The 22,794-nt window shown below is 37.3% G+C and overlaps 2 protein-coding genes across 5 annotated transcripts in view; both read left to right on the forward strand.

The window, feature by feature from the left end:
* The first annotated feature begins 385 nt into the window (after positions 1–385).
* On the forward strand, positions 386–10,064 carry GLO1 (glyoxalase I). The gene is made up of 6 exons (XM_026695590.2): positions 386–496; positions 3,167–3,249; positions 4,331–4,471; positions 6,147–6,214; positions 8,412–8,501; positions 9,097–10,064. The coding sequence occupies exons 1-6, from the start codon at positions 416–418 to the stop codon at positions 9,183–9,185; spliced, it is 552 nt and encodes a 183-aa protein (XP_026551375.1). The 5' UTR covers positions 386–415; the 3' UTR covers positions 9,186–10,064.
* Positions 10,065–12,840: 2,776 nt separating this feature from the next.
* Positions 12,841–22,794, forward strand: part of BTBD9 (BTB domain containing 9) — a 155,218-nt gene continuing 145,264 nt past the window's right edge. For 3 of the 4 annotated variants that reach the window (XM_087935180.1, XM_026695589.2, XM_087935172.1), the window contains exons 1-5: positions 12,841–12,955; positions 17,596–17,807; positions 18,949–19,312; positions 20,137–20,401; positions 21,829–22,048. In XM_087935180.1, the coding sequence (XP_087791306.1) occupies positions 17,623–17,807; positions 18,949–19,312; positions 20,137–20,401; positions 21,829–22,048 (1,034 nt within the window). In that variant the 5' untranslated portion in view covers positions 12,841–12,955; positions 17,596–17,622. The remainder of the gene's footprint in view (positions 12,956–17,595; positions 17,808–18,948; positions 19,313–20,136; positions 20,402–21,828; positions 22,049–22,794) is intronic. The other variant, XM_087935190.1, reaches the window with a different exon arrangement.

Here is a 22,794-nt window from a genome sequence, read left to right on the forward strand (position 1 = left end):
GTTTTTAAAAGTTTTCCTAGAATTCACACGCATAATTTTGTTTTGTTTTTTAAATCTATATTTCTTTTCTTTCAGTTCTCTGCAGTCGACTACTCTTGCTGTTGCTCTTTCAACTACTAGTCTAATTTTCTGGGCCGTAGGTCAAAAGTGAACTCGCGGTAGCCCTTAGCTTCCTCATCACTTATAGAGGATGAATCATCTTTTCTTTAAAAGGAATTGGGGACGCAAAGAAGGAGGGTTGAATTAAACCCCCTTCTGCTGCAAAGAATGCTGGGAATTGTAGGAACAACGGATTTGCCCATTTGTATGCCTTGCCTCTATTGGCTGGAGAGCGTCTTCGCCTCTAAAATACGCGACAGGGAAGGGACGAGAAGGGGCGTAATTTGCAGTGGCTGTTCGGCTCCCTGGTTGCAGCATGTCGGAGCAAGGCGAGGCGAGCGGTCTGACCGATGAGGAAGCCTATAGCGCCTGTGCCGACCCCGATCCCAGCACGAAGGTAAAGGGAAAGACGTGACTTGCAAGGAGGAGGAAACCGTTGAACAAATAGCGAGAGATTGCTGAAAAGTGGGAAGAACGGGAACACTTTTTGATTTCACTGCGAGCGACTTTCGCTCCGCCGAAAGAACGGATAGAGCTCGCAGGATTCAGGAATTGCAGAAAACTCTGGTGGAAGAGAGAGCCCTTAGCCAAGCAAAAAGTGACCTCAAGTCTTGGCTGCCCGAGGATCATATCCTGCCCGGAATGCTGTTGCCTCATATGCCAGCCTTTTGCAGCCTGTGGGGTCCTTGGTGGTCTCTGAGCTTGCTTGACGTTTCGTTATCCAAACTAAGTAATATCATCAGTGCTAGTCCTGATGTTAGCAGTGATGGTGTTACCCTAGTTTGGGTAATGAAACGTCTGCAAGAAAACAAGGAAGCTCAGAAAGCACCAAGGACCCCTCCTTTCAACCCTGAGCTGCAGATATTCTTTATTTCCCAGCCTGGTCCGTGTGCTTGGCCAGCACTTTTCATCATCTCAAATCTTGTACAGCGAGAGTTTAATTCAAGGGCCTTCAAACTTAGTAAGTTTAAGACTTGTGGACTTCAACTCCCAGAATTCCTGAATTAACATGACTGGAGGAGGATTTCTGTGAGTTGAAGTCCACAAGTTTTAAAGCTGTCAAGTTTGAAGACCCCTGCTTTAATTCTTATCTGGAAAGCCCCAAGTTAAGGAAAGCAATCATTTGTTAGCTATCCTACTAATCATGATAGATATGCATAGCCAATAAAGAATATTTGTAACTCAGAATTGAAATGAAGGGTCCTCATTTCATTTCATTATCCAAACGAGTGCCAGGCCTGATGATAATTACCTTTTTTCGGGTAATGAAACGTCTGCAAGAAAACAAGCAAGCTCAGAGAGCACAAAGGATCCCTCCTCCTCATATCTGTCTAGGATTGTAAGATTACACATTGCAACCTGAACTGATTACAGGTAATCCTTGACTTACAGCAATTCATTTAGTGACCTTTCAAAGTTGTTTTTCAGTTATGACCTTTGTACCATTCCCATGATCATGTGATCAAAATTCAGATGCTGGACAGTTGGTTCATATTTATGACTGTTTCTGTGTTCCAAGGTTATGTGATCACCTTTTATGACCTTCTGAAAAAGTCAATGGGGAAAGCATATTCACTTTACAACTGGGTGATTAACTAATTAACTGCAGTGATTCACTTAACTGTGGCAAGAAAGGTCATAACAGGGAAAAACTCATTTAACATGTCTCACTTAACAACAGAAATTTTGGGCTCAAGTGTGGTTGTAAATTGAGGACTATATTCTAGATGCCTTCTCAAGTGTTATCAGAATCCCTTGAGGTACTTTATATTCTTCTCTGTTAATAACATAGTTGTGTTGGTATTTCTACCAAGTTTAGGAAGATTTAACAGGGTAGTTAGTAGATTGTAATCTTATTTACACATACCTTGGGGAATTATCTTCATTTAACATAGTATAATATGCTTTTGAAAAGATAAGATAGAAGTATGTTGCAAGAGTTATTTAAACCAAGGCTCTCTCACTAATGGTTCCTCATCCTAGCACTCTGTTGCCCAGGAGCTCCTCAGGAGAAAAAGTGGTGAGAGTAGGAGTGACTTATGGGACTTCCTTGCCTTCCCCATTGACTTTGCTTGTGGAAAACTGCCAGGGAAGATCACAAATAATGATCACCTAACTACAGGACCCTGCAACCTTCTTAAGTGCAGGACAGTAAGATTACATTATCCGAATCACAATCATGTTACTGCAGGGACTCTTTGAGGACGTCAACTTTATAGATGGCTCATAGGTAACTTGAACAGTAATCGTAACCTGAATTTAAACAGTAATCATAACTTGAACAGCCACTGGACAAATGGTTGTACCTATCTGTAATTCTTTAAGTCAAACAAATCTTTTTGGGGGATTGCATTGCAGATGAAAGTACTTTAAGGAATAGCAGGCAGGCATTATTTGAAGCATCTTAGAATCTGAGCACTCTACAGCCCTTCATTATGTGAGGCTCTAATTGCTTATCTTTGCACCCCAATGCCCAATATTTTTTAAAGAAAGTTGGAGTAAGTAGAAAGAAAACATTTAAGAAAAATTAGGGAATGAATTTCAAGTCTTAAATTGAGAAATTGAAAGAACTGGGTTCATTTAAGTTGGAAAAACAAAATCTAAAGATAGCAAAATCACACTTTAGAAATCCCTGAAGGGGTGACATACAACTATCTTTTCTGGTGTTCCAGAGTGTACCAAATGGAATAATTTTCCTGAAGGCTCCAGTGAAAGTTAGAAACATTCTTATCAGTAAGAACAGGTGTAAATTGAACCAGTTATCAAGTAATATGATGTATTTAAGGGGCCCTGGTGGACAGTCATCTTTTACCATATTTTAATTTAGATTCTTAGGTTGAGAAAGAATTTTCAGCTTCAAAACAATGGCTCTTCGATTGCTATTCAGTACCCTAGGCATCAAAATAATAACATCCACCAGAATCCTGCTAAAACCATGCAAGTACTGACCAGATAGTTTTGTGCCGTCAAAACAAATACTTTAGTCTTGGCCATTTTTTTGTCTCAAGCAAAACTATATTCTATTTTGTTGAGTCTTCGGAGTTACCAAAGTTGTATTTTTCTATAGGATTTTCTTATGCAGCAGACAATGCTAAGAGTAAAAGATCCTAAAAAATCACTGGATTTTTATACTAGAATTCTTGGGATGACGTAAGTAAAAACAATTTACTTGTCTTCATTAGCATTTTAATCATTTAAAAACAAAAGAGTCTTGGATCTAGTCCTCCACTAATGAAAGATTTTAAGCTGCTTTATATTGCTCCAATGATAGGGAAGGCCTTTGAGAAAACTTGGCACAGAAGAGAAGAACTACTAAAGAAACAAAAAATATTTTCCCTTTGATGAAACCTTCAGCTGAGTAAAAGGACTCTTTGTTTGTGGGTGTAATATTTTTGTCAATCACTAGAGTGAGAAACATGTTTAACTCTGCCTTTTCTCCAAGGTTTGAAACAATGTTGTTCGTCCCTCATCAACCCTACCAGTAGACTGGAATATATTTAAGTATGAGGCAACATTATTGAGTGTTCTATTTGCTGCATGTGACAAAGGAATGTGCACCCTACATACTTGATTTTCTAAGAACAATAACTAAAAAACATTTGAAATAACAAGAAATCAAATGCCTTTGGCTACCATACTTGTTGTATGTAGTCTAAATTAAAACTGATTTGACATATTAAGTCAGGATTTGGGAGATATATTGTGAAGTGCACATAAATTGTTCCTCACAAATGTTCCTCCAAATATTTTCTGAGTGAAAACTAAATTTTATATAAGCAAAAGTAATGCATTTTCCTCAACATTGCCACAGTAAGGGTCCTTTTGGATTTGATCTATATAAGAAAATAATATCACTTGTATGCTTTTGTTGTCATTGTAAACCTCAGGTTTATTTTTAATTGATTTTTTTTAAATTTAAAAAATTGCCAACAGCAGTCCTAAAGCTGATCGTCAAGGGGCTTGTTACTATGTTACAATGAGGAAATTGGGAGGTGGGGTGGAATCAGCTTTATTTTGAGAAAGATTTGATTGCCTTCAATTTAAAGCTGTAGAGGTCTCTGAAAGCTTACGCCAAATGAGTTTATTGATCTTTTGAGGTGTGATGAATTTTGCTTTCTTGGTATATATATTTTTTACTTCAAGAAATCAGTAAATTTGCAAGCATGTGAAACAAAGTATGGCAAATCACTTCATGTTTAGGATGAAATAATTTGTGTATTTTTTTCCTCAGTTTACTTCAAAAATATGACTTTCCTTCTATGAAGTTCTCCCTCTACTTTTTGGCGTATGAAGATAAAAATGATATTCCAAAAGATAATAATGAGAGGATAGCATGGACCTTTTCTAGGAAGGCCACAGTAGAACTGACACAGTGAGTGTATTCTCTCAAATGTAGTGATTGTTGCATATTGGTTTTTCCCCAGTCCCCAGGTTTTCATGTATTATATCATCTTCAAACCTGGAGATTCTGAGAAATGAATAAGGAATGATTTTTTTGCAAACTATGGATCACCTTTAAAATGATTTTTAAAGAGGACACCCTTAAAATATTTTTTTTTTAAAAAAAGGTTTGGTTCCTGTAGAGCAGGGGTGTCAAACTCGTGGTCTGTGGGCCGGATGCGTCACACACTGGCCATGCCCATCCCGGTTTAGTGAAAGGTTAAAAAAAAATGCAATATGTTATGTGACAACAATGTGATGCTGCAAATTTAACATCCCTGCTATAGAGGGTTCGAAAATGGTCTTGAAGAAGGAAATCAACATCCATTATGCAAGCAATAATTATATTGCTAAAGCAATATAGTACTGTTAAAGTACTGTTCAAAAGTACTGTTCTAATAATTTATATTGTCTATGTCATAATTTGCCTACTTAAAGGACAGTTCCATACAAAGGAATAAATATCCTGCTTTTAATGTGTGCTGGATCAACTTATTGTCAGATACGGATTTTTTTCAGTGTGTGTAATCGCTTTTAAACTGGAACAGGTGTCTGACTTACCAGCATTCAAATAAAATAAATAAAAATGCTGGCCAAAGAATAAAAATAGCTCCCAAATCTACTCAGAATGGAAAGAAATTCCAATAGCTAATTGCTTAGCAGCTACAATTCATCACACAAATCATGTGACCATCAAATTAAAATAAATACTGGTAGTCTTTGACTTATAATTGGTTGCTTAACAGTCATCAGAAGCCTCAAAACTAATTATGGCCTGTTTCAAAGTTTCTATGACCATAATCCACCCATCTCCCTGTTAAATAATCACATTTTGGGTGCTGGGCAACCAGATCACCTTTCCAGTTACAAGACTGAGTTTGCAATGTTTATTTCAGTTCCCTGTATTTATTTCCAGTTCTGACAATTGTCCATTGGAGAAAATAGATTTGCTAATGACCATGGTGGCTGGGGGTGGCTGCTGCCCAGTGAGAGGGTGTACAAGCAGCAACTGTGGTTTTGGGAAATTGAAACACCCCTACAATTGTATATGCAAGTGGGCTGCCAATCACTTGAATTTTGATCCCCTGACTGCAGAGGCACTATATCAGTTGTATATAAGACTGGGTAGGGCCATTGTAACTCAAATAGTTACTAAATGAATGGTTGTTAAGCAAGTTCTGCCTGTAGTTTTACATGTTTGGGTAACAGACTAACTGCAGTGAAGAAGCAGATTCCTACCCAATGATTTACTTCCAATTTTATATCAGCGCAAATAAATCCCTGTTCTTTATAAGTTTATTTGATGAAGCTCATTTTTATGTGGATTCTTTTAGTATACAGTAGCTTTAATTTCTCTAGAGCAATAATCCCAATATAATTGAATGTAATTTGCTAATGATTCAAATTTATATATTTACTGTTCTCTATATTGAATTTAGGATTTTCTTTAGTTTCTTTAAGTTTTTTCAAAAAGTTTAGTTAGCCTCTAATTTATGCTGGAACTGCTTAATCAATATATATTTGTCCTCCACTTTTTCCATTTGTCTCCTCCCTTCCTTCCTTCCTCCCTCCCTCCCTCCCACCCTTCCTTCCTTTCTTCCTTCCAGCAACTGGGGCACTGAAAATGATGAGAATCAGGCATATCACAATGGCAATTCAGACCCCAGAGGATTTGGTATGTTTTGAAAAAAGCCAAAATGTATTATATGTGTGTCTCTTATTTCCAGAAAAGTGTATTAATCTTTAAAAAGTGGGGGGAGGGGAAAAAACTCTACTCCAACTTCATATTTTTTTAATCTTTTCATGGATGAAAACTTTCTCCATGAAATACAGCAATGGCATTGGCTCTAGGATCAGCTCTCCCCAATTTAATGCATCCAGTTGTATTCAGTTTCCACAATATGATGGCAGCATAAATTTCCTTCTAGGTTGGGCTTCATTTGTCAGAGAAACCATGTTTACAATTACTATGTAATTCTACTGGAGGAATTTCAGACAAAAAGAACATTATGCCTGATTATCATATTCATTACATGTGGATTGTATTAATTATTATTTTCATAGCACCACACGTTCTATAGGTAATTCACAAAACAAAATTACAAAACAGTAAAATCATAAAACTGCATTTCACAGTGAAAAAAGTATAATTGACAGCATATTACTAAATAAATGATAGACATACCACAACTCTGAAGGCTTGTCAAAACAAGTATGTTGTAATGGCTTTCCAGAAGGCAACTAATGTAAAAAATAACTGAATTTTGGAGAACAGGTGAGAGTAAAGATCAAGAATAGACCCTTCATAAGGTCAAGCCAGCAGTGCAGTCTGTAGTTAGCTCTACTTTTACCAGGCAGTATGTCTGTTTGAGCATTCTGTATATACTGAGGTGTCTTCAAGGCAGACAAAGGAATAGTGTACTGCAATTTATTTCAATAATAGTTTGAAACAGCTCCTTTAATTTTTTTTATTTGTCAGTTGACCAGAGTCAGATAAGGGAGATGGGCAACTATATAAATTGAAATAACTGAATAAAAACTAAACCGGAAGGAAGGAGACGGGTATAGGTTTGAGTAAAGTAGCATTTTTATTAAGAAGATGGTGTTACATGATGATAGAGTTGACTCTCCTAGGTCTAATTCTGACCAATAGGGAGATTGGTCAGAATTAGACCTAGGAATGAATGAGTCAGGCACTTTGAGGCCAAATAACTATGTTGTTCTGGAATTCACAAACACAAAGGAAGAGAAAAATGGTGAAAAATTAGCTAGAATTGAATGTACTAAGGAGAAAGATGGGCAGCGTGCTATAGCTTGAAATCTTAAAAACAAACAAATGTGGGACACCCTTAAAAACAAGATACTGCAAGCTCAGATCCAAGCAATTCCCAGGGAAAAACACACTGAATAAGCTTCAAGTGTGCTGCATGGGATTTGGAAACCAATTTTTAGGAAGAATAGTTAAACTTTCTGACTATATTTTGCTTACACAAGGAAGACTAAGGAAAGCCATAATGGTCTTCAAATATTTAGAGAAAGCCTGCTGTGTACAAGCATAGAGAGGACTTACTCTTTTTTTGAAATCAAGGACAGGAGAAGGAGTAATGACTTGATATTTTTAAAATGAGTAAAATAGAGTATTTGTTTACAACAATAATAGATGTTGCCCAGACATCTGTTAGAGACAATTAAAATGCATATCTAAACTGATACTGGTCCATGATCTGTTAGAAACCGGACTGCAGAGTTGGAGGTGAGTGACAGGCAAGTAAGCAAAGCTTCAATTGTTATTTGCAGCTGCTCCCCAGTGCTATTATCACCATCTCAGCTCCACCTCAGATAATCAGGCATTAGATTCATATAGTGCAAACCATACTATAAACTGCACATGCAGGGGATTTAGGTTGCATGCTTCTTCCACTCTCCCAGTCCATGGAAACATTATCTTCCATGAAACCATTCCCTGGTGCCGAAAAAGTTGGGGACTGCTGGTTTAGCATACTGCAGAAGCTAGGGATTGGACTAGATGTAGGATCCACACTGAAACTCTGGTTCATTCAGTAAAGTTGTATCTTCTTGATAATCTCTAAATTTATTGGACTATAATTTCCATAATCCCATCATTGAGTTTTAGAACTGGACGGAAATTATAGGAGTTGTGCCACTGCCTCTGGATCACATCAGATTGGGGATGTTCCCTTTTAAACGTAATTTTGAATGCAATGAATAGATTTCTTCTGTATGTATTATGGAATAATGGTTGTATTTCCTGTTTTTCAAAAAATGGATGGTTTACATCAATGCTTTATGAACAAAGGCATTCACATATTACCAAATGTAGCACTGTTTTTGATTATTCTGCTGTTCTTTAGGTCACATTGGAATTGCTGTTCCTGATGTAAATAAAGCTTGTAAAAGATTTGAAGAACTGGGGGTAAAATTTGTGAAAAAGCCAGATGATGGTGAGTGTGCTATGAACCAATAATTGCCCTTTTCTTTGTATGTAGTATTGAGATTAATGGGTGAATACATCAATCATGTCAAATTGTATATAATTATGTAGGGTAGCCTGATGTGTATCTCCAACCTATTTATCTATCTTCGGGTTGCTTTTTGCAAATAAATGATAAAAATCTTGTAACTAGAAAAAAAATCTTGGCGAAGATATTAATCTGGGAAAGTTGTAAAGTAGTATCCAATCTGGGTCTGTCACCAGACCAGATGTTTTGTCTTCCAAGCTTTCGGACTTGTGCTAGAGCCCATCTTCAGGGAACTTCTGGTAATCCCCTCAGGGTGACTGTGGTATTCCTCGACAAATATCCATCACATTGTGTCCCAATGTCTGATTTTCTCAACATAGACCACCCTGTCCTTGAATGGCTGGATGGACTGGACATTAACATTTGAACCACTATATGTCCATGTATTTGCCGTATGCTAAATAAATTAATTCTGGTGACCGACCTAGATTACATTATCCTGGGATACACACCTTGTAAAGGCTTGAAATGAGAATTACACTAGAATTTATTAAAATTATATATTCTTCTTTTATAGGTAAAATGAAAGGCCTGGCTTTTATTCAGGATCCTGATGGCTACTGGATTGAAATCCTGAACCCTAATCATATGGTGACTTTAATCTAGATTAGAAATAACAACAATGCACTGTTAGTTACAAGAAGTTGTGGGAGCGCCATCACTTGAGACCTTTAAGAAGAACTATTATAGCTTCTTTAAGGGAAAACAATTGATGTAATCAGGAAAAAAAAAAAGTAGCTGATCCTGTATTCTGTTTCTTCTCTCCCTACTTACTTCATGAATTTGGTTGTGAACTTGAATACTTTTAGCGTAACACAGCAGAAGAATCATTCAGATTGGTGGTTAGGGAGTGAGTAGCAGTATACTGATGGTCTAAAATTCCTTTCTTTTCCTTTTATGTGCAAGAAGAGATGGAAGGCCAATTTTGGCTCTTGCATGCAATTTCCCATTTAATCTGAATACAGAATATTGTAATATTTTTTTGGGGGGGGGCATATAAACCTGTGGTTTATTGTGAGTCATTCTCAAAACCAATGTTGATAAGATCTTTATCAAGGTTTGAATTTCCAAATCTACCATAGAAAAAAGCAGAGCTTTCAGCTTTTTTTTTTTAGAAATTTACTTGTTTCTACTAAACAAAAGAACAAACCTTCATAACTGTGTTTTTTTTTAAATGGTGAACCACAATTAGTACAAATCATGTTTAAGGGAAATTGAGCCAAGTTTTTAAAAAATAATATTATTTAGCTGTAGTGCCTGAATGCAGTCAAATGTTCTGAATTTTTTTTTCTGGAAAAACGTTCACTGTTGAACTCTTTTTATGGTTGGTGAATTCTGTAATGCAATACAAATTGATTCTTGCTCCTAGCTCCAGTAAATAACGGTTGCTGTATTTGGATCATTTTGAAGTGCTGACAAAAAATCAAAATGGCAATTTTAAGACTCTGGAAGAAGATGGAAAATATTAAATATTTGCATACTAAATTGTGAAGTTGTACTCTTTTTTTATTCTCTGCTGCTGAAGCTGACTCTTCAACTTTGTGGAATCTTGTTTATGCTTCCTTATATTTGGCACTAAAAAAAATAATTTCAGGATCTGTTGGTTGTTTGCAAATCAAAAACTAGGAAGCTAGTAAAACAATATTGGTTTTGGAGAGCCAGTTTAGTATAGATATTCCTCTCTTACCAACCACTTGTTCAGCAATTGTTACAAAGGTGCTTAAAAATAATTTTACAGCCAAGTTACCGCCATTTAATATCTTCACAGCATTGCTTAGTCAAGGACATTACACTCATTACACTCAGGACATATTGTCCTATGTCCGCCTTGTGTTTTTTTCTCCCTTCCCCCCACTGCAGAGAGTTTGGAGAGGAAGGGATTGTAAGAGAGTAAGCTGTTTACTCTTCTACACATTGAAACTAATGCAATCATGCAAGCAAGTTGAATCTGAAAGCTGCAGGCCCATTATAGATAGCTTACAGTACTGTTGTGAAATCTTTTCTTCTTTCTGCTGTGAGGATGGGGAAAAGAAAACGATTTCTATAGGCAATCTCTCCTTTGTCTGATTCTTTCCCATTGTTGATGCACAAACACACTGCTTTTGATATGCAGAAGTTCATAGTACTCTATTGAAATCCTTTCCTCATCACTCTCTGTTGTGTATGAGGAGTCAGGAAAAGGAGAGCTGGCAGGGATGGGATCCGACTACTGGTTCTGTTGCTCTGTGTTGCGTGCACATGCACGAGTCACGCGTATGCAATTTACGACCTGCTGAGCTGCCTGGACAGCTGAGCAGCACTGCGTGTGGGTGCGCAGTGGTTGGAAAAGCCTTTTGCTGCTTTTTTAACCCCAGCTGTGCCGTGCAAAGCAGCTGTGGTTGAAAAAGCAGGAAGTAAAGGACAGGTAAGAGCCCGGGTGGACGTGTGGGCCAAAACAGCAGCAGACACAGAACCGGTTCTGTATCTGCTGCTCTTCAGAGGTATTGGTTCTGTAGAGCCAGACAGAACTGTTAGAATCCCACCCTTGAGATCTGGCCTATAGAAATTACTTGGTTTGCCACTCTACAAGTGGAGCTATTAGAGAGGAAGAGTTTTCAAGAGAGTATTGTAAGATGTTTGCCTGGGATGTCAGCACATCCCACCTGTGAGCTGTCAGCGCAATCAACCAACTTACTAGTCTCTTTCTAGATGGAAAGCACAGTTGTGGTTACATGATTTCCCATTTATCATCTGCTTTGCTCAGCAGTGGAGTTCCTGGTTCCAATTAGGGTCATTGAGTGAAGGCGACTTGTAGTGGTTTTATTTATTTGATTTATATAGCTGCCCATCTCAGTAAGTGACTTTGGGCAGCATATATCATAAAACAAAAACAACTAAAACTCTATGAAATAAATATATAGCAAGGCATCATGTTACAAACTGGGAGTGAGTTTTTGAAGTCTCCTGTTACCCTCAGCCAGTCACTTTCTCTAGTCATAGGAAGCAGAAGCAGGTAATAAATCATTTCTGAAAGTCTGCCAAAAAACTGAGGGTCTTTCTAGGCAGTTTTTAGGGGATCAGCACTGATCTTTGTATTTCTTCGATAATCATAAAATACAAAGATCTGCAAATAGAAGTAGAATGACTGTGGTGAAAAAAGCAAAGAGTACCAATAGCGGTATGTGCCTTGGTTGCAATCCCAAAACACCAATTGAACTCTACTGGCATTGCCAAAATGATCATTGGTCATTTGCAAAAAGCACCTTTACATGCCTTGCATCCTGTAACAGTGCCTTTAATATCATCAAACATCTACTTGGGTCCTTGAGAAGGGCTTGATAGGTAAATAAAAATACCAAATCCAGTCTGACTGACTGGTGACCCATCTGGCAGACTGTGCAATCAACTATAATTGGAGGCTACAGAAATAAAAAGGTTAGTAATAGAAGTATCTCCTGTATACGTAAATGCGGTTTTCATCCTATAAACGTTGCTGCATTCTGAACCCTATATCATGAAGGAAGGAAAGCTCAGTTTTCACTGCATTATGGCATAAAAAGGGCTACGAGATTGTGCTGTGTCACATTTGCAAGGTTTTTTTTTTTTTATGTCACTATTCCAGTTTGCTTAATGCAAAGGATATTACTAGGAGGAAAGTAGTTTATCTACCTTTTACTGGGCAGGGAAATTGCAAACTATAGATGGAAGCAAGGATTCAGAAGGCTGATGATCAGGAAGAAAGACTTATTTTCTCTGACTCCGTGCTAATCTAGACTTTTAAGACCGTGCCTATGTATCCTAAACCAGTGTGACCCTCCTATAATGTATGTTGTGAAAGAAACTCCTTTTGAGGGTTGTATCCAAAAAAAGGAAAGCGCGACTGATCTTTCTTAGTAGCAATGGGCTAATGCCGAAAACAAGTTGAATCGGGTTGGATAGTAGAAGCTACGGTCCCGTTTAACCAAAAAAAAAAAGAAAAGAAATATTGAAATAAATCTCAAATTTCTTTTTCTTAATTTTCGTCGTAGTTCAAACAAGGAAGATTATGTTTTGACCGCTCACGCTGGAGCCCGTCCGTTTGGCTTGAATTTCAGCTTTGCAATTTCTCCATTGATTTTAAAAGAGCAAATATTTCCAAGGGGAGATAGGTTAAACGAGGGATGGCTTTTTTTTCTTCCCTTTTCTTTCCCTGGAAATTACGGTACCAGACTCCAAAAAGGGACAATCTATAAAAATGTGTAATCCAGCAACGTCAGAGTCTCGCTTTCGTTTCCGTCGCGATGACGTCGACGCGCCGAGCGCTGGCGTTGCCAGGGTGACGTCAGTGCTCGCGGCGACGCCTGAACGCCACGGCCGGCAGAGGAGGGAGGGGGGTGTCCTGCTCCAGCGCTCCACCGGTAAGTCTGGTGGCGAAAGGGCTGGGGATGGGGGGGCGAGTTTCCTCGGTGTTTCCCCCCCCCGTCCCCACGCGCTCGCTCGTAGGGCCTTGCGCAGGCTGCAAGCAGCCAAGGCCGTTTAATATCGGTTCGCCCTTCCTTGCCGGGTAACCCCGCGGCCCTGAGCATTTCTTAGCATTTCATGGCAGGCAAAGGGCACCCGATGGGTATCGCGAAGGGGTCGTTGCGAGCTTCTTCTTTTTTTCCCCCTCTTTCCCTCAAGGGCTCCGCCTCGGGATGTGCAGCAGGTTTTTCGCGTCCGGTTTTCCTGGGGGTTGCAAAGTGACGATGGGGCTTCGTTCATTCCATCATGAAAGCGTACGTCTGGAATTGAGGTCTTGGTAGAAGTGGGGCGTTGTGTGCAATTGACGCCCTTTACGTACCTGGGCCTTTAAGTCTATCCTTCGGAATGCAAAAAACCTTGGTAAAATAAAAGCTAAAGTGCAACATAAGGCCGTTCATGTGCCAGGATCGTATGTTTAATTAAATTGACCAGAACATAATTACACCCCTCCAACCCCCAAAACACAAGCTTAGGAAAACCATTCTAAATAGAGTAATTAGTGATAGTTCAGTAATGTTGAAACTACATTGCCCTTGTCCCCCAAATTTCTGATCAGCCTTATGAAAAGTCACAATTAGATTCTTAGACTGCAACTCTCATCCACCTTGTTTAACTCAGTTGGGTTTCTAAATATGTATGTACGGTTAATGCTGTTGATGTTGTGTATGGTACATGTAAAACTCTAGTTTTTATCTCTTATTTTCTTTTTTTAAAAAATATGCTAAAGTTTGTGCCAATGTAATGATTGAAGTCAGATCCGCCTTTAAATACTCACCCAACTATGATGCTCGCTGGCATAAACATATACAAAATGCACTGATGAAAAAGTGACATGTACCTTACGCTGTCATAATGCAAACTCAGGCCTTTCAAATTTGTTACTTGATGTTTGTTGGGTTTGCCCTGTGACATCACAAAACATGTTTCAATCATTTGTTCTTGGTAAATGAGGGTAACTCTTACTTAACCAACCAGTCAAAAGTATGGAGTATCTAAAAGGGGGTATCTATCCTTTGATAGAACCTTTTGAACAGATTTTCTTTTCCTTTCTGCTTTTCAAAACACACATCAGCTTAATCTATCTCATAGGGTTATGAGAAAAAATTATGGGGGAACTGCATGTAGTATCTTGACTTCCCACATGAGTGTGCAGGTTTTTTTCCCCATACAAATTATCTGTCATCTATTGTCTGTGGCCAGAGATTCTAGCTTATGTATCTGCTCCAAAGAATAGTCCAACATCCAGAGCAGGTTTTGTGGACATTAAAAGGGCTGCAGAAGGAAGAATTACTAATCTAGTTGACTGCTCTGCTGCCTGAAACATTTAATATTGTTCCATATATTTGACAAAGTAACACAATAACAGAGTTGGAAGGGACCTTACAGGTCTTCTAGTCCAACTCTCTGCTCAAGCAGGAGACCCTGTATTTTACCATTTCATACAAATGGTTGACAAGTCTCTTCTTAAAAACCTCCAGTCACGGAGCATCCAGAACTTCTGATAGCAAGCCATTGCACTGATCTAACTGTGAAGAAACTTCTTCCTATTTCTAGATTGGTTTCTCCTTGGTTAATTTCCATCCATTGCTGCTGCTTCTGCCTTCAGGTGCTTTGGAGAATAGGTTGACCTCCTATATAACTCTCAATTTAACACTTTCCCTCTCCTCCTTGACAAGGAAAGTAGGTAGAATTTGTCTGTGACCTGCATTACAGCTTCATAAAAAAGTTGTGAAAAAGCTATAAAAGTTATCAATGGTTTTTGAAGGTCAAAAGGATTTTAAAAATCATGTTTTAATTTTTTGTTGCTCGGTTTTTGTTTGTTTTACATTTTGTGTCATACAGAAGGAACTACTTTTCAGAAATCAACATTTCACTCTACTTTGATAAGAACCTCTTACTGAAAGTACAAGTTGTTTTTAAATGTGCACAAAGCTTTATTTCCCTCCCCCCCAAAATAGGAGTGCGGTGGGGGGGGAGTAACTTCAAGCTACATACTGTATAATAACATGAATGGGGGAAAAAGGCAAAAGTGTATGTTTTGCAAATATCATGTACTATAATGGTCCTTGAGTTATGAAATTCATTTAACAACAGATCAAAGTTATGACAGTGCTGAAAATAGTGACATGATATATTCTAGAAGTTATGACCATCACACCAGTCCATGGTCATGTGATTGTGATTTAGGTACTTGGCAGCTGGTTTGCATTTACAGCAGTTAAAATATTCTGCAGACATTTGAACATGATTTGGTATTTTCCCAACTAGCTTCCAATAAAGCAAAGTCAATAAAGACAGATTTACTTAATGACCATGTGATTTGCTTAATGACTATGGTAAAATGGTTGTAAAATTGGGTCTGATTATCTGATGAATCACTTAAGATCACATTGCATAATGACCAGAATTCCTGTCCCAATTGTTTTTATAAATGGAAGGCTAGTTGCATTCCTTTCAGAGGTTTGTTAGACCAGGATCGCCAACCTTTTGGACCTCAGTGTTCTGACCCAGCCAAAGTTTCTGAAAGCAAACACAGATAAACTCCAAAACTGAAACATTCACGGCTTTATTCCACAAATACCTCTTTGTAGTTACCAAATGGCTTGCAGCCAAGTAATCTAATTAGAAAAACCTTCAAATAAATCAAAGTCTGTTATCATCACACTTAACCCTTCCAACGCTTTTTGCCTTCTGCAAAGGCAAAAACCATTTGCAACCAAGCTTATATTCCCTAGAGGGAGGGGCCATTACATTGCCTCCTTACTCCTGAGTTGTCTATGCAGCTTCAGCTGTTCCCTCCTACAAAACATCCTGCGCTCACGTGCACTGAGCACAGGTTCTTCTGAAACCTCCTCATCACTGCTGCCAACCCCCACCATCTCTGAAGGCAGCAGTCCACTCCCTGATGGTCCCAGCCCCTCCTCTGAATCCTTGCTCTCCTTCCCCGTCTGCACCTGCTGCCAGCTAACCACAACACTCAGGGACCACCAAACTCATAATTTTAAATCCCGTGGACCAGAGACCCTGAGAAAATCCCCCCAAAAGTCTGCAGGAAAATTCCCCACCCTGTTTTCCTACTGATCGATCACAGGATACTGTCTCCAGCTCCGTTCATGGAGGCGGGGGGAGAGAGAGAGACTTTTGGCTTCATGCAAGGAAAGCAGCAGAAGCAACAGTCTTTCTCTCCACCAAATTCTGCCAGAAATGAGCCTTTGCGAGACTTCTCGCGCTGGCGCAGCCTCTTGGAGCAGGATGCCTTGCAGGGTCCCAAAGACTCATTTCTGGCAGAGTTTCGGGGAGAGAAAGACTTTTGCTGCTTTTCTTGAACAGAAGAAGAAAGAAGTGGAAAGAAGCAGCCCAGTGGCCAGGCGAGGCATGTGGGGTGAGTGGGGCAAGTTTTACCCCTCTGCCCTTTCCTCCCTCCCCTCACTACCTCATGTTGTTCGCGATGCAAGCCTTGTGTTCCAGTGGGCCATGTGGGTGGCACAGTCTTGTGTTCCCATGCAGCCTGGATTAATTGCTTTGGGGAGTGCTTTGGGGGTGACATTTCTCTGTGGACCACCAAAATTTTCTCGCAGACCACCAGTGGTCCTCGGCCCACTAGTTGGCAACTACTGTGTTAGACTATAAATAGTTGAATTTTCATTTTCTGTGAAGTCTGTATCCTCTGAGATTGTATCCAACTAGAGTTTTACAGGAAGTGAATAGTTAATTTTGCCTTGATTAAACTTATTTCTTAGGAAAATCTTCTAATATTAATAATTAAAATCATTCTTATCTCCATTTCAGATAATTAATTAGACTCTGGGGAGAACAATTCATAAATATTCATATTCTAGCTAATTATGCATAAAAGGTTCTGTTACAACCTTCAGTAGTTGATTTGAGTGCTTCTATATAGGGCCTAACTGATCTGCTGTGGTTACAGAATCAGTTTTAACTTGTAGAGAGTATACAATTGAGCAAGTACTATAACATAATTATTTGGTTTATTTTAATTTTTAGAAGGGCCTCTTTATATGGTTTATATATCAACATAACAGTTGTAGCAATGATTTGATGAAAATATTGCTGCATTTTGTTGATGTCTGCTATGTATGAAATTACATTGAAAAAATGATTGAAGTATTTGTTTTCCGAGGCCTTAGGATAGGGCAATTAAGTTTCATTTTTTTACTGCTACTAAGTTAATGAGTTTTGTTTTTTTCTATAGAAGTCGCTTCTTTTTTAATTGTAAGTCTCTCTGAATCGCTAAGAAATAGGGCAGCCTCAAAAATAAATTAATTGAATAATACTCTGCTTTATTGTCTAGGTGGTACTTTCTTGATGCATATATTTTTTTTATTTCTTTTCCCACAAGAACATTGTGAAATAGATTGAACTGTAAGAAAAAGACTGGCTTAAGGTCACCCAGTTAGCTTCCTTGGCAAGTTAGTGGATTAATTCTGGGTCCTAGTCTACTACCTTTACAAATATGTTATGTTCAATTTAACATTTATAATGATTTTCTTCATTATTCTTATGCTGTATTTTTTAGGTGTAGCGTAAACATTTCTTGTACAACATGAGCAACAGTCATCCACTCCGACCTTACACAGCAGTAGGTGAAATAGATCACGTTCACATTCTGTCCGATCATGTTGGTGTTCTGATGAATGGGGAGGAATATAGTGATGTTACCTTTATAGTGGAAAAGAAACGTTTTCCTGCACACAGAGTGATTCTGGCTGCGAGGTGTCAGTATTTCAGGTGAAGTATAGTGTCCTATCAGATGTACTTTGAGTTTCGGGGTAACCAAGATGAAATAAAAAGCCATTAAGAAATAACCTGATATTGTCTGTCCAACAATGCCTTTTTTAAATGTAAAAAAATGAATGTACGTTGCACAGTTATACTATTACTTAAGTATCTCAAACTAATAGGCTACATTTAAGGAGGATTGAAATTCAGAGTAATCATACAACTGTTTCCAGCAAAAACGGCTTTAACAAAACAGGAGTTAATGCTGTGAAGTAGATTATGAAATTTTCCATGTTACGTCTTTGTCCCCAACCCTTCAAAATGCAAGAATCTCATAAAATTAGTTTCTGGTTGAGATCTGATATTAAAAACTGAAGAGGAAGACAGTTTGGTATTATTGTTCTTTTGCCCTTTAATTCTGTTATCTTTTTCCTGTTATTTAATTTTTTTTAAACTTTTTAAGTACATAGATTATCATGGACCAATTTATTTTTTTCCTGCAGCATGTATAATTTTCTATAATACTTACACTGTTGTGTAGTATGTAATATTTTTGAAGAAAATGTAATAGTAATGATTTCAAAATTTGTAAAAATAGTCCCCCAAATTATCCCCAAATCTAGAGCAAATGGACTGTCTGTGATGAGTAATTTTACCCATTTCCAAGGAATTTAATTTTTTCCTCAACTTCCCAGATTACATATTCTATTTGGGAAACTCCTCCAAACCTTTGAATAACCATTCCTCAAAGGCTACAAGCCTTCAGGGGAAGGAGGGAACAGAGAGGACAAATACTGCAGAGTTCCTTTCGCTAGCATAGTGTTCAGTCTTGTCTTGTTCCTTGTTTCTAATGCAAAACCTGCTGCATATAGCCTCTGTATGTTAAAACAGTATATAACTGCATCTAGGAATCAACTGCAAGTAATTTTTAACTGCTTGATACAAGCTGTCAATAGCTTCAAATCCAAACAAAATACTACAATATTTGTCTTAAGAACTAAGTGTGATGATTTTACAGCGATTAAAATATCACTTGGAGGTTTTGGAAATTTTGGAATTTGTGTTACTTCATTCTTTTTGTTTTAGAGTTTGCATGATTTTATCAAATATAAATTTTAATCACTTTTATTCTTTCTCTACATTTGAACAGAGCGTTATTATATGGTGGAATGCGTGAATCTCAGCCTGAAGCAGAAATCCCTCTCCACGATACCACAGCAGAGGCCTTTACAATGTTATTGAAATATATTTATACAGGTCGTGCCACATTAAGAGATGAGAAAGAAGAAGTCCTGTTAGATTTTTTGAGTTTAGCACATAAATATGGGTTTCCAGAACTGGAGGATTCCACCTCTGAATACCTTTGCACCATTCTTAACATTCAGAATGTTTGCATGACCTATGACGTTGCTAATCTCTACTCACTACCTAAATTGACATGTATGTGCTTCATATTTATGGACAGAAATGCTCAAGAGGTACTTTCCAGTGAAGGCTTTCTGTCTCTTTCTAAGGTATGTCAGCAATTTAGGGTTTTTAAAGTTTTTTTAAAATATATATTAGGAAAATATGGTTGAAATGGTTGAAATAGAATTTAAAACTATTTTCCAAATGTTTATCTTTCAGTGGACCAGATGGTATTCAACAATAATTTTGCTTTCATTTTCCTGCATAAGCCCTTTCAATAATCAGTCATTCCTGAAATGTATTCTACCTGAATTGTTCCATTTTTCATTCACAATTATTCCGCAGTTCTTAATATTTCCTTCTCTGAAATGTATTGAAACCAGGAAGATGCTTCTTGAAAAAGCTCTGTGTTCAGGAGGTTAAAGTTTCTGTGCTTGCATGAAATTCTGTAATAGTTAATTAGAAGGAACAATATGTACTTATAATCTGCCCCATCCTGGAGGATTCTGGATTCGAAAAAATAATATAAACAAAACCAAAAGGAACCCACATTATAATAAAAAGCATCTTCACAAAACAAAAATAAGTTTCAGTAATGGGCCATGGGAACAGTTTTGCTCCAAGTTAATTTTGTTTATTAATTTTATTAATAGGATTGTATTGAATAACATAATTTATATCATAGAAATGAATATTCTCCTCTAGCTTCAGATACCTGAAAGTGGTTAGTAAAGAACTGCTGCTAATATTGCTTTTATGTTGGAAGGATAAAAATTTTATGCAGATATGTGGAATGTTTTTATAAGCAAACATTTATTGTCAACAGAATTTATTAGCTTACAGTGAAGAGCTTGTAGAATTCAAATAGTATAGTTTTACTTGGAGCTGACTGATCTATCTTATATTACTGCCATTTCTTTTTACTTTTCAGCCAGCGCTTCTCAGTATTGTACTGAGGGATTCATTTGCAGCTCCTGAGAAGGACATTTTTCAAGCATTGATGAACTGGTGTAAACACAATCCTAAGGAAAATCATGCTGAAATCATGAAGGCAGTGCGCTTGCCATTGATGAGCTTGACAGAGCTTTTAAATGTCGTAAGACCTTCGGGATTGCTATCTCCTGATGCTATTTTGGATGCCATTAAGGTTCGATCTGAAAGTCGGGACATGGACCTCAACTATAGGGGCATGTTAAGTAAGTATTTTGATACTTGAAAGGGAAGGTTTTATACATTTCTTTTTATTTCTTTTAGTTTAATTTCTTTTAAATTAAAAAGATTTTAATTTTAAAAATGTTGTTAGCCAACTGTTGCTATTAAACCAGCAGAAATATATACCCTATAATAACTGATTGTATATGCTAATTATATTGCCTGGTCCTAATTCATCTAATCCTCAGTAAACCAGTGAAATAGCAAAACATTTTTTCTTTGTTTCTTGATATTTAAAGGTTGAGTCAATGAAAAACTATTTTTGTAAATAATCCTATTCTTAAGTGGGTTGGGAGTCTACTGCATGGTGTAAGTGTCACAGGAATTAGGGGAGTATTTTGTGAACTAGTTTTGTTTTCTTTTTATGATATAGCTTAAAGAAAGTCACAAGGAAATGGGTGGAGAGGTAAATATTAGTTTGACTGATCTTCTATTTATGGAATTTTGAGATGTAGCCATCATTTTTCTGCAAAAATTCAAACAACGAATTCATGTTGAATATTTCATAATTCTAAATTTCATTAAAGTAACTAGCTGTAAATTTTTATGGTTGGGTTTTTTCTGTTCCCATATTCTGTGTTCCTTTATTAGAATGTTTTTATAAAGGGGCTGTTTCTATTCACTAGGTAATTTTTAATTAATCAATCAAATTTGATTAATTTCTCAGGAATTAGCATTTTATGCATTTTATAATCTGTATTCAAAGTATTGGAGGTTTCTAACATGATCAAAATATTATTATTAAATTAATTTGCAGCTTATCTTACCGTGAGGCTACTTTACAACAATAAAAAAACAAGGAAATAAAAAGGAAGTTTAAACAAAATGAAAGTAAAATAATAACAATAAAATAAACAATGAAAATGTAAAAGACAGTAGATTGATATGGGTAGTAAAAAGATGAGCAAGTGAGGAGCAGAAAGCAAGCACTAGTACTAGCACATAGATTGATACACCACTTCATAGTGCTTTACAGCCCTTCTACAGAGTCAGCATTTTGCCCCCAACAATCCGGGTCCTCATTTTACCAAACTCAGAAGGATGGAAGGCTGAGACAACCTTTAGCCATTCAGAATCGAACTCCTGGAGTGAACAGTAGGTTAGTTGGCAGCACTGCATTTTAACCACTGCGCCACCATGGCAAGGGAGGGAATTTAGTGTCTGCTGTCAATCTAGCAGCCACCTCCAGAATCAAATTCCCTCATTAGGTTCCCCAGAACAACTTGCAGAGCCGAGTCTTAATCAGTCAGGCTTTGGTTATCATGACTATCTTATTGCTTTCTTATTTAGTATTTATTGAAAGTTTCAGTGTTTTAACAATAGTCACAGAGAAGAGATAATGTATTTTATCAATCAATTGGAAATGTGCCAGAAAGAAAGATTAAACCACTTTCATTGCTGTTCTTTCCAGTACCAGGTGAGAACATTGCCACTATGAAATATGGAGCCCAAGTGGTGAAAGGGGAATTGAAATCTGCCTTATTAGATGGAGACACACAGAACTATGATCTAGACCATGGGTTTTCCCGACATCCTATTGATGATGATTGCCGTTCTGGTATTGAAATTAAATTGGGTCAGCCATCAATAATCAATCACATACGAATATTACTATGGGATCGAGATAGCAGGTAGGTTCTAAGTCTTTTTGTTTTTTATTCTTGGCCTTAAAAAAAGAAAGATGAAATGAGCTTGAGAATATGATCATTTTATTCTCTTCAGACTCTGAGAACTTCAGCTGACACTAAGAAATTCAGCTGAAGAAAACGTATCTGATTGGGAGTGATTTCAAGTACATAAAATCATTAAAATGAAATAACATAACATAATGAAAGATAAAGACTTGGTAAAAATAAATGGGAATATTCAGTTATTTTAAAAAATGATATTTATATTTTGTTACACAAGTTCTAAAAGTGTTTTAATTATGTTGGTTTTTAACCATAATAAAGATTTGTTTTGAGAGTCTTTTAAATGCCTAGTTTCACTGCTGCTTTTATAAAAAATACTGTTTTAAATACTTTTATTAACACTTTAATAATTCCTTATTTTGCTTTATGAGCAACAGTTTGGTGTAGTGATTAAGGCACCACGTAAAAAACAGGGAGACTGTGAGTTCTAGTTCTGCTTTAGGCAAAAGCCAACTGGGTGAACTTTTCTCTCAACCCTAGGGAAGAGGCAGTGGTAAACAACTTCTGAAAAATATTGTGAAAAAACTTGCAGAGACAAGTCAGGGTTAGTCACCACAAGTTAATATTGCCTTAAAAGGGTACCAAAGGGCAGGAAGAGATTTATACTTTTAGTTTTGTGTGCCTTCTGAACTGTTTATAGAAGTCAGGTAGTATAAAAATGTTTTAAATAGATACAGATGTTGATA

This window comes from Pseudonaja textilis, chromosome 1, assembly GCF_049901715.1.
Source record: "Pseudonaja textilis isolate UNSWEBS1 chromosome 1, rPseTex1.2, whole genome shotgun sequence".
Taxonomy (NCBI): Eukaryota; Metazoa; Chordata; class Lepidosauria; order Squamata; family Elapidae; genus Pseudonaja; species Pseudonaja textilis.